Source organism: Vipera berus (genome assembly GCF_964194415.1).
Source record: "Vipera berus genome assembly, chromosome: 2".
NCBI lineage: Eukaryota > Metazoa > Chordata > Lepidosauria > Squamata > Viperidae > Vipera > Vipera berus.
The window spans coordinates 99,304,630-99,317,501 of NC_138203.1; the positions used below are offsets into that span (position 1 = coordinate 99,304,630).

Here is a 12,872-nt window from a genome sequence, read left to right on the forward strand (position 1 = left end):
TATTATTAATTTGTAATGAAACTAAATCAAACTGGTATTTCGACAGTGCCATATTTATAGGATATTGTCAAAGACATGATACAGCCGTAAAGTGTTAAAATAGCATCATGAAAAAAATGCATGAACCTAGTGACTATGGGATACTGCAATGGTCATAAATCACTTTTTTCTGTGCCATTGTAAATTCGAACAGTCATTAAACAAACTTGTAAGTGGAGGATTATCTATATACTATAGTGGTTGAACTTCAGTTGAATGAAGTTGAATTCAACTTTGTTGAATGAATTTTCACCTCTATTGTTAGAGATTAATCTTTTTTTTTGGTACTATCTATCTTGATGCCTGATAAGTTGTTAAACAAAAAAGCAGGATACTGAAATGAAAGTCAACTACAGTCTTTCCTGAATGGTCCCCTCCAAATATATTTTATTTGATCCCCATTCAGTTTGGCCTATCCACTGGGAATTGTGGAACTGAAATCCAACATAACTGAACCTCATCTTTTGGGGGAACAATTATCCAAAAAAATGTAATGTTTGTGCAGAATCCAAAGGAAAAGGTTCCCATTCAACATGCCTGCTATTTCCATTAGCTTTTTAAAGAAGTGACCTGCTGTTCAGTTATAGTTTTAGTGTTTATACCTAATAAGAATTATTAATTTATTAATTCAATTAATAAATTTTTAGGGCTTGTCAATTGCCAGGATACTCAAGGCAGCCCTTCAATAAGAAATAAGAACTTTAGTAAAACAAATTAGAGATTTAAATTGTGCACATATAAAGAGGATATATAATGTTTTAATTGAATTGGATTCGGAAACGGAATTAGTTAAAGATTGTATGATAAAGTGGGCACAAAATATCCAGGAACTAATTCCGTTGGATACTTGGGAGGTAATTTGGGTTAGAAATGTTAAATTTACTCAGGCTCAAAATTTAAGAGAAAATTTTTATAAAATGTTTTATAGATGGCATCTGGATCCCAAAAGGTTGTCTAACATGTATCCTAACTTACAGTCTAAATGCTGGAGATGTGGTAGTTTAGAAGCCACCTATTTTCATATGTGGTGGACTTGCAGAAATATAAAAGCTTTTTGGGTTAAAATTTGGTGGAACATTCAAAAGCTTTTTAAGAGAAAGATAAAGTTCTCTCCGCAATTGTTTTTATTGGGCATTGTTGTAGATTGTGATGTTAAAGAAATTAATTTGATGTTGAATATGATAACAGCAGCACGGTTACTGGTGGGACAATATTGGAAGAAGGATAGTTTGCCTACCATAGAAGAATGGGTGTTTAAAGTATCGAATCTTGCAGAAATGTCTAAGATTTCTGCTTATTTGAAGGATCCTTCACAAGAAAGATATATTTCAGTTTGGAGGAGATGGATAGATTATATTCAGAATAAATATGGGACTAAAAAGTTCCATTTAGCTTATGAGTAGATTTTAGAGGGATATTGTTATTAATTTTAGTGTTAGTACTTTGTATGTATCTATGTTAAAGGGGAGTTAAAGCACGTTATGAATTTGGTTAATTTTATATTATGGATAATTTTTAGTTAGAATATGATTATTATATCTATAACCCTGTATTTAGCTCTGGGAAGTGGGGGGGAAGGGGGATGGTTTGGGGTGGGTGGGTTTTGGGGATATGTATTGTAAAAAAATTTTTTGTAAAACTCTTTAATAAAAAAAAGAAATAAGAACTTTTAGATGCCTTTAGAGAATAATTTTCCTGCTTTGGTCATCTATGTAACAATCATGAATGAACCGACTTGGAACTATGACACAAATAAACATAATGGATTTGATTATTTTTACTACATATGCACAAGACAAAACTCTTAATTTTTTATCTACTTTTCCCACAAGGCATTTTTTGAATCACTTCTATTACTTCCTCTTTACTAGCTAGCCATAGCACACAGGTGTGAAGATCTGTACCTAGTACTGTAAACCAAAAGTACAATTTCTAATGAATTTGAGAAAAATTGGTTGCCAAAAGAAAGTGTGGCAGCAGTGAGTTAAACCAGAGATGTAATGTGTCTTAACTGGTCTGACATTTTGTTGCCTGGGGATGCAGCAAGTAGCATCACCCATGCAGGAAAACAAGGTATATGATTCCCAAAGTCAGTCAAATTGCACCGGTAGCACGAGGCAGAAAATCCATAAACATCTCTCCCCAACCGCAGCAGTAAAAATACAATAATAGCAGATTAATAACAATTGGCCCTCTTTGTGATACTTGACGTTTGGTCCTTAAATTGGCTGCTTTAAGGAGCTCAATGGCAAGCAGGCCTATTTAAACCATTAGCCAGTGCTGTTACACTACTGAAAGGAAGACAGTTTGGACTTGATTTGAGATCAGCCAGTAAAAATGCCTTGCATTATTTTTAAACATTTAAGTAAATGAGATCTGATTGTTGGTTTGATTTTTTTATCCTAATCTCATGATACCAGTCTTGCCTTGAAGCAAGTAATGATTAATATTTACTTTGTGCATGACAAGAACACAAACTGAACTCTCTGACAAATGAATATACAGTTGAAGAAAACTATAGCTTTTCAATCCTGGCTTGACCATAAAAGTCACAAAACAGGCTTGTATTCAGATTGTGATTACTTCTGGAATTCATCATGCTGTCCATTTATATGTACCTTCTGTGATAATATTCTCAAGCACTACTGGCCACAGATTCATAACTCTTATCAAATTATTAATGTTACATACAGTAGTTTATATTTCCAACTATTTCTTTTGCACCATGGTTAGATTTCAAAGTTGTAAATTAAGAAATATTAGTTCCCAAGATGGAATCCAATTTCATATATGTCTGGCTTCTCTTATTTTTCTAGATGCACACATAGAGAAGGAAAGAGTGTCTTCCAATTATACTGACATTTTATGAACTGTAATTATTACTTATGAAAATAATGAGCTATGAAATTTCAATTTATGGTTGACAACTTAAGTGACAAAGCTCCAGAACTTGATTCTTAATTCCAGAATAATGAAAATACCTCTGAAGACAAATCTATTCTGAAACATTGAAATCATTACATGTTCTTTCTGACCTGTTTATTTGTTTCAGTCATTGATACCAATCAAAATGGTTATCTAGTCTTCCAAAAGAATTGAAGAAAGGATAATAAAGCAGGATAGCACAAAACCAACTACTGCCATTAAGAAATAGGACTTAACATTCCAGAAACATTATTGTTCTGGTCTAGTATAAAAAAATAAAATATATGAAAAGGTGTAATTGTACAATACTGCTGACGTTCATTTTCCTTGTATTTACCAGCTTGCCTCTTTTAAGAAATATAAATTGCATTGCAACTCTTAAGGCTATTTATTGAAAAGCAGTCCTGCTAAAATCAGCAGAATATTTCCAGAATAAATTATCTTTTAGAATTCAATGTTAGAATGCACACATACGTATGAAGTCATATTTCTCCATATATAAACCTACAACCAATTGTGTTTCATTCTCTGAAACTTATTATATTTACTGTATATCAAATAATTGCAAGGAAAAAAGATTCAAATTCTTTTATATTTATTGACCTTCTATATGTCTAGTGTTGACTGGCAGCCAGCACAGAGTACAGAGATAAATCAGATTCATAGCTATATTTAATATGCTAAACATCATGTTTTAATATCAGTAGGAAAACTTTACTCTCATAATTAAGAAACTTACATAATTAGATTAAAGAATAAGTGTTTAATGAATTATAATTTAGCAAAGTATTTAAAATAAAAGTTCTGCTCAAATTCATTAGAAATTGTACTTTTGGTTTACAGTACTAGGTACAGATCTTCACACCTGTGTGCTATGGCTAGCTAGTAAAGAGGAAGTAATAGAAGTGATTCAAAGAATGCCATGTGGGAAAAGTAGATAAAAAATTAAGAGTTTTGTCTTGTGCATATGTAGTAAAAAATAATCAAAGCCATTATGTTTATTTGTGTCATAGTTCCAAGTCGGTTCATTCATGATTGTTACATAGATGACCAAATGTTGACATTTTCTAACTTTTGCAAATGTAAAAATCTATCTGTGCAGATGACAGGAAAAAATGTATCCATAATACCTCAAGCACTGACAAATTTTAGGATGAAAGATTTTTATTAGGCAAAAATATCACTAATGTAATAGAAATCAATGTGGTACATCTACAAACTACCTTTCATGAGAACATTTAACTAATTAGTTCTAATTTATTTTTCCCCTTATACCAATTTAATGTATCTATCCAATCTTATTAAATCGAGAAAAAAATCATTGAAGCATTATATTGATGTTCAAAATCATGATGCTGTCTCAGACATACCATTTCTCAATCTACATTTGTTTTATTGGAAGTTGTTCTTTTCATTTTTAAAAATAAATAATGTTACTGTTGTTACATTGCCTAGATCAGAACAACAAAACTGAAGTATCATTAATACTATTACATTATTTGTATATGCAATTTGTCTTTATTTCCAATTTAATTTTCATTGCAAATTAAAATACTGGTGTGTGTGTGTGTGTGTGTATAATTACAAAAAGGAATTCTGAAATTATCCATTTAATAGGTGAAACTAGCACTTGCCATTTCAAAATTAAAAATTGTTTTGCTCAGTACATCTCATAACCAAGAAAATGATTTGGATTGCAGTTTAAAACCTTGGTCAAAAGTATACTCAAATACTAAAGACAGAAATTCATGGATTTCAATTCATTTACTTGAAAGTAGTCTCAAAGAGGCCAGTAGAATTATTGCTAAATTAGCATGGATTGGGGATTGCAGAAAGAAAACAAGTTTCCTTTCACTAAATAGAAATTTCATACAATTTCTCAGGTGAGTTCAGAGGTTCAGTAAGAAGCTTATGATACCTGTAACGATAATCACAAATTCTTTCACATTCAAGAATGTAACTATAAAGCATTTTCCAGCTACATTTTTCAACAATTCTTATTACTGGCTTGGTCACCTTTCACAAATCTGCTAGCTGAATTGTTTCTTAGAATAACTCCAGCATGCATTATTTTTCTTTTTTCAGAATTTGTCAGATGCACTTTGATCTGCTTTTTACCTGCCAAGAATCTTGCTGACACAGCCATGGCTGACTCGCAATTGCCTGGAGATGTCGCAAGGTCGAACACCTTGATGGGCAAGTTCCACAATCCTTTGGCGAACAACATCAGGCAGCGGCCGACCATTCACAAAAACACCCCCTAATTGATTCACTCCTCCATGTCCTGAAAGATACAGGGTGAAATAAACAAAAACAAGCAAGCAGAGAAATATATATACATATATACATATACATATACATATACATATACATGTACATATACATATACATATACATATACATATACACATACATATATATATACACACCCACACACCCACACATGTACACATATATACACATACACACACACACACACACACACACACAAACATAACACACACACAAACATATATATATATATATATATATATATATATATATATATATATATATATATATATATATATATATATATATATATATATATATATATATATATATATATATATATATATATATATATATATATATATATATATATATATATATATATATATATATATATATATATATATATATATATATATATATATATATATATATATATATATATATCTTTGAGGCTGTTTAGAAAATGCTTTAAAAAGGCTTCCTGCAGCTATGGCTTCCCCTCTGCCATTAAGCATTCAATAACTTCTTCATAAGAGTTTGGACATTTCTGAAATGCTGGTTATGGTTTATTTGCTCAGAGGAGGAGGAACAATGTTATTTACTAAAACCTAATTTGACACTGATAGCAATTTTACACTTGTGTAACTCTAATTACTTCAATAATTACCCAGGATTATGTGGCATGAGACTCAGGCCTCCAATTTGAGGGGAGGGGGGGGAAATCTCTCAAAAGTTATTTTTAGGCCAGCCTGGAACTCATCTGGCACCAAAAAATTATGAATGATAGCCATCAGATTTAAGGTGTAAATCTGAAGCTACAATTCTTAGCATGCTTGTTTTAATACCATTAAATTCAATCAGATTTACTTGCATGTAAATATGTTTACAGTAAGTGTGTCAGTCTAACTTTGATGGTAAATAAAGCCAAACTATGCTCATCTCTGGAGGAAATAGGGCCAAATTTGGAAAGGTGGCTCCATTGATGGGGCTTCCAAAAGTATTCTGTTTTTCTTTCAATATCATAGCTCAGTTATTAATGCTCTATATGAATGTCTGTGTGGGTGGAATAATTTCAGATTTACATATTTTACAATGCCTATGAAAATATTAAGGCACCATATTGCATGGCTCAGCAAGACAGGATTATTATTTTTTCCTATATGTACATTTTCACTATTTTTTAATAAGTTGAAACATCTGGTGTAAAATGGTTTCCAACTAGATAAATAGTAGCTAACTGGATAAAACCAATAAGCATGAAATGCAGTGCCATGGAATAGTGAGAAAATATAATTAACTCTGAAATTGTTCATCAGACAAACTATAATAAAGAAGTAGCAATGTTGAACACAAATAATTGCAAGAGCCAGCATTATCGGCAATACTGAATAAAGTAATTTCTCTATTTACCGAAGGCTTGAACCGAACACAATCTACTAATTCTGCATTAAATAAAAATCTTGTTAACTATATCATCCATGTTTATTAAACTCAATAATGTTACTATTGATAAACCTGACAGGGTCTGTATGTATCTTCCAAAACTGATATATAGTGAAAGTCCATTATTACTTGTTAAAGATTAATTTGAATAAGTAAGGCTAACTGAAAAATGTTGTTTTGCCCTGGAACTGAAGTTTAGAAAGTTTTGTGTTTATTGTTTTGTCTGAATTATTAATATTTTATTTGATCTTTAGAACATTGTCTAAGGAAGGAAGGAAAGAAGGGGTAAACCAAATTAAAAGTATATTTTGACAGTTTGTTAAAAGAACAGAATGTTCAGGTACTGGTTTTACTAACATTAACTATGACTCTGATATTAAGAGAATTATTGTTTACTCTCTTAGCTGCACAGTTTAAAAAAATCCCTCAAAATTGCTATGGCTTTGCAAAGGGATAGCAAATTTCAGCTCATAGAAATGCACTGAAATATAACATTTATCGATTTACAAACTTAATTAGAACTCCAGCAATTTGGAAAGAAATTAATTTATCAGTTAATATGGACTGTATATTACTCTGATCTGGAAGTGTGCATAAGTTCCAGTTTCATAGGTGAAACAGTTCATTGTCAAGGGAATCAATCTAGAGTTAGTGAAACTGCTGCGTCTATTGGACTAGTTAAATAAGGCGAGATAGGAAAGCTTTCCTGTAGCTTTCCAAAGCTAACAGACTTGCAGGTCAGTAATATATTGTATTATTGCTGCAATGTATCAAAATATATGTAAATATAAGGGAAACAGGATATGAAGTGGAGGAAGAGGGAGAGAAAGAGAGAAGCATAAAAACAGAGAAAATCCATTATATCTTGAGGTAGAACTTTCATTAAGGCTAGGGAATGCTTTAATAATTCTACAATAATTGCAGTTCCTCTACACAGCTCAGTCAGATCTGTTAATAAAAGATAGTAAACAGCTGCTGAACTGCTTAAAACTCAGCCAGTATTTGTGGGGTTTCAGCAGTTTTATATAAGTGTATGAAACTGTAGCCTCGCTGAATAAATCCGCAAGGCTCTATCTATGCTGAGATTTGCAGAAGCAAGTGTAAAAGTTGAATTTCCAGAATTGCATATCTTAACTTTACCTTTATAGAAAAATAAGAAAAGAAACTAAGGAGCACAACCCTAGACTAATGATAGTCAAATCAGTGACCAAGTCTAAAAAAAGCTGACATTCATACATAGCCATACAATCCAGGGTACTTGATGTGTGTGGTGTGTGTATATCAAAAGGATTGTTACTCTACCTTCCCAAACTCAGTCTGGTTCCAATAATCGAGGGAGGGGGGGAGGGAGGGAGGGAGGAAGGGAGGGAGGGAGGGAGGGAGGAAGGAAGGAAGGAAGGAAGGAAGGAAGGAAGGAAGGAAGGAAGTCATTCTAAAAGAAGAGAGCAGAAAAGAACGCCAAGGAACTAAAACAATACAAAAGAGCTTCCCCTATTTTTCCCATGAGCTGAATCTGCAGTTGCTCTCTGACATTAAATGATAAAAATGCAAGTAGCGGTAAAAATATCTGCAAGCAAGCACAGATAGATGTGCCCTTCCAGGATTTGTGTGACTCTGAGCTCCAGATTTACACCACTCATCTTTTTTTCTGAAGAAGTATTTGGGATGGCAAGGGAATGACTAGTTGCAATAAAAAGAAACTCCCATCATCAGTGGGACCTTTCCCTATAATCCTTTCCTATTGTCACACAGAAATTCTCTCTTAGCAGGTAGATGTCTTAAAAGTAACCCAGTGGAAAGAGGGGGGGGGAGATTTGATAGGTCAAACCTTCCTTGCTTTTAAGGAAGTAGCCCAGCACATGAGAAAGAAGGCTAGAAGACATGAGATGGGGGAATGTAGCTTACATTTCAACAGGCAAGCTAATCCAATCCAGCTCAGTTGCATACAATGAAAATGGTTTCACTTCTATGAACAATTGATTTGTCCCAGAAAGAAAATCAGCTTGAACACTTGCAGGAACGAATTAGCTACTCCAAAAACTTCCACAGAAGAATCTGTGGGGCATGTGCAGTGTGTGTGTGTGTGTGTGTGTGTGTATGATTTTTTTTTTCAGGGTGTTCGGTTAGCAGTCAGACATCATACTTGTGGTAGACAGGGATTTGTGTTGGTTTTTAAAGTGCTTAAAAGTATGTAAAATTACCTAATTCTCACATTATATATGCTCAATCAGTATGTACACCTGAAGATATTGATATGAACATACAATCATCTCTAAGATTAATATTTGTAACTTGTGCTTTTTTGGGATCATTATCTTGTTAAATAATCACCAAGACGCCAAGAAAAGATCACTACAAAGGCATTAAAGAGGCCAGTTGTTCTTTGAGCCTTAAATTGTTTGAGTATATACATATAAACTCTTGAAGTGTGAATACTGGAATGAGTGTCTACCGGTATGTGTGTGTGTGTGTGTGAATGAGTAAAAAAATGAGTATATGTATTGTTCTGACACACTTCCATACCTTAATTCTTAACACTCTTCCGCCTGTCTAGTCCAGTTTAGACAGGAAATTTTAGACATTTTGATCACTTGCAGAGTTCATCCTCAAGATTTCCCTGTTGTTATAAAGTTCAGCTGACTCAGCACGTGATAATAGCAAACAAACAGCTTGACCTCTCTACAGTAAAATACCAAATTATTTCAATTTTTCCAAGCATTTCAGTTTGCCCCCCTCCCAAAAAAAACAAATATATGATAGGTGTTTTGTTGGTGGTGAAAGCCTAAGGTGGATGTAACTGAGAGTCTGATTTGGAAACTCAACAACTTTTGGCATTTTGAGCAAATCATCACAGGGTAAGTCAACCGCAACCAAAATGCTTCTTTTCTCTCAATCTCATTCTCACAAACAAATCGTCAACACAAAAGAAAGCAGCGTGCTCAGAGAATAAAAGTTGATGAAAGAACGAGCCGCGAGAGAAACTGGCCCTAACAGATGAAGGAAGAAGATCTTAGAAAGGTTATTAAAAGAGGTTTAAGATCTCTTTTCTTCATTGCTGATAACCGCCTAAGCTCTGCCCTGCTAACTGAAAAAAACACGTTAGTTTGCCAGCTAATTCTTCTAGTAACTCCGGTGTGCAGAACGGCTATTTACTGGCTATCTTCATAGAGCAGATCGAGGCAAGGCATTATGCCAAAAAGATCCATAGAGGGGGGGAAACGGACAGCCGGACGCCCCAGGAATCTCGCCTAAGATTCTTCTTCTATGGACAAGATGCTGCTGAAATGGAGCTTTTCTCCAGACCGTTTGCTCTGATGCTTTTGATGATAGGAAGAAGAAGAGAGAAAAAAAAACTTAGATTTGTTTTTCCCGCAAAATCAAATGCGTACCGCGGTTGCCTCTGCCTTAACTCTGACCGGGAATGAGATTTTATTTTCCCGATGATTGCCGGGGTTTTTTTTTTGCGCGTGACTTTTAAAGAGGGCGTCTGCGTGTTTTCTTTACAAGCAGTTGCCCCTTGTTTAAAGGGGTTCAGACCAAAAGCTCCCTTCACCTCGAGGGAGTCGTTTAGGAGACAGGCGGAAGATAGGGCAAACCTTTATCCAGAAGACTACGATTGGTTTTAAAGTCAGTTTTTTTCTGCAGTTAAATTGTTTCCTTTAGAGAAGGGGTTAGTTTGTCTAGGGTGCTGCCGAGAAGTTTCATCCCCTCCTATTATTTCTAAGTGTTTTCTGACGTGGCAATGCTGTGCGGTAAATGAATACGTGCCGCGTTTTCATCCCCTACCTGCCACTTTTGGAAAAACAACAACTTGCTATTTCTCCCCTGCACACGCAGGGAGAGAAAGGAGACATTTAAATAACTACCATGAATGCATTGGGGTTGGGAGGGGGGCAGAGAAGTATAAAACTCAGTTTGAATTGGGTGTTCTTTCCCCATTCCCCCCCCCCCGCAACTGACACACGCACACTTTTTCCGGTTTGTTTTTGCTGCCCTTACATTCCTGCAGAAGACATCGATTTATCATTGTTTAGGTTAATGGAGGATCCTTTCCCCGCAGCTTCCGCACTCACCCTCTCTTCAAGTTAACACAAAGGAATTTCCTGAGGGGAGGGAATGGCAGGCAGTGGGAACATTTCTGCCCCCATGTTTTAAATATGAAAATGTTATTTCTCTACAGTTAAGATGCCTCTCATAAAATCCCCAAACCCTTTTGTGGTTCTGTTTGGTTTCGGACAAGCATTTCCTACAAATTTCAAATTCAGATACTGCCACCCAAGTAGTTATCTTTCCTCTGAAGGCGAATTATGGGTATACAGCCGCCAACAGTTTCACATTTGAGTTCTCTGCCTTGTGCTTACTCTGTGTATCCAATGAGGAAGCATGAAATGGTTTCGCGGAGCAAACGATTAGGTAGACAAATAGACAACACAAAAGAGCATTTGTCTTCCTCAAAAGCCTGCTATATGTAAGAGAAATGTGTTTGATTCTCTCCTAGGTTTCCTTGAAATCTCTGGATCTAATCCAGCATTTAACTCACCGTGAGAGACGGTGTCATTTCTCATAACCCCTGTGTTAATGAAAAACCTCCTTCCAACCCTCTCAGGCACAGCAAATCCCAAGCAAATATATTATCCGTGGCTGCTAACTTAAAACAGCCGAGTCCAAACATATAAGGCTATTTTTAAAACACCCCATTTCGACTAATTTGCTGTTGCCGTGAGAAAGAGAAGCAGCAGCCCTCGTCGCTTTAGAGCCCACGCTCAGGAAACATCAACACATTTTCACACTTTTTGGTTTAAGTGCTTGATATATTCAAGGGATATTTCAGAGATTTCTTAGAAGGGCATTCAACTCAGCTGGGCTGTGGTAATCCTATCTACTAACATTAATTTCAAATATCGTTTTTTCCCATTATATCCACACAGGCGGACTAATTAGGAAAAATATACATATTCCAGCTGAGCGACTTGAACTTTGTAAGAGGGCTAGAGCCGGAGAAAGAGCAGCAACGGGCAGACACAAAGAATCAAAATGTACGGAAGAGAAATTTTAAAAAAATGTTGAATGAGGGGGGGGGAAGAAAGGGAAAGTAAGCACATGGGGGAGGCTCCTGCATTTGTTCAAATAGCACTAAGTACAAAGATAGCTGTATAAATGTAGGTTGATTTGAAATCAGTGCGACTTACTTGCCGGCAGATATCTTTAACTTGCCCGAGATCTCTTTTCTTGCTCTAATAATAATTAATCTGGGCTGGAGATATTTTTTAAGGCCGCCAGGTCCTAGAACCCGCGAATGAGGGTTTTTTAAAAAAAATAAATAAATCAATGTAAACCCACTCTGGCCGAAGTCCCCCCAAATGGGTGGTGGAGGAGGAGTTACAGCGCACGTTTAGTTTAAACCCTCCCATGGAAATCAACGGAGCCTTTGCGGTCTTCCCCTTTGACCGGATCGTGTCCTCAATAATGCTGCATTACTTAAAGGGCAGCGGTGTACCGCGGTTTACACGAGGGGAGGGTGTGCGAGGCGTTTTAGTTTTGGTGCGGTTTAGTTCGGGTTGGTTTTAAAACTCCTTGGTAAATCGCCTGGGGAATAAGCCGTAGTTGGAGGAGGATGCGAGCTGCCCGCGCGGCCGGCTCCAGCCTCCCGAGCTGGCTCGGAGGAGCCGGTCCAACGCCACTGTGCCTCTCTCCACTGATGCCCAAAGGTGCCTCAGCTCCAGCAGCCTTCTCTCCTCCCTCCCTTTCTCTCACCACCACCCCTTTTCTCTTTCTCTTTCTCCTTCTCCCTCCCATTTCAATAAACAAACACTCCGGGCTTCTGGGGAGCGCGGCGAAGGCACGGCGGCCAGCTTGGTGCCGAAAGGCAGAGGAGGGGGGGGGGACCGGAACCAGCCGCCTCTACTTACTATGCATCGCTGCAAACGGGTCGTGCTTACAGTGTATTTCCATCTGGGCTGGCGATCCAGGCTGCTCGAGGCAAGCTGAGCCGGTGGGATTTTTGTGTTCGCTTTCAGAGCAGGTTAAGTTACACTCCTTAGGGCCACTTGCGTTGCCCGGGGACAGGGCGCTTTATTTACAAGTGTTGCTTGTAATAAATTTGTTTCTTTTTTTTTTCTTTAAAAAAAAGGAAAAGGGAAAAAAAGAAAATAAAAGCCCGAAAGACACGGCGGGACTTCAGAGACAAGATC

At 36.1% G+C, this 12,872-nt stretch overlaps 1 protein-coding gene across 2 annotated transcripts in view; it reads right to left on the reverse strand.

The window, feature by feature from the left end:
- Positions 1 to 12,872, reverse strand: part of PAX5 (paired box 5) — a 261,003-nt gene that overhangs the window by 227,754 nt on the left and 20,377 nt on the right. Inside the window, exons 1-2 of one of the 2 annotated variants that reach the window (XM_081318427.1) lie at positions 12,591 to 12,774; positions 5,083 to 5,248 (exon numbers count right to left, since the gene is read on the reverse strand). In XM_081318427.1, the coding sequence (XP_081174553.1) occupies positions 5,083 to 5,248; positions 12,591 to 12,633 (209 nt within the window). In that variant the 5' untranslated portion in view covers positions 12,634 to 12,774. Of the gene's footprint in view, positions 1 to 5,082; positions 5,249 to 12,590; positions 12,775 to 12,872 lie in introns of those variants that run through there. The other variant, XM_081318426.1, reaches the window with a different exon arrangement.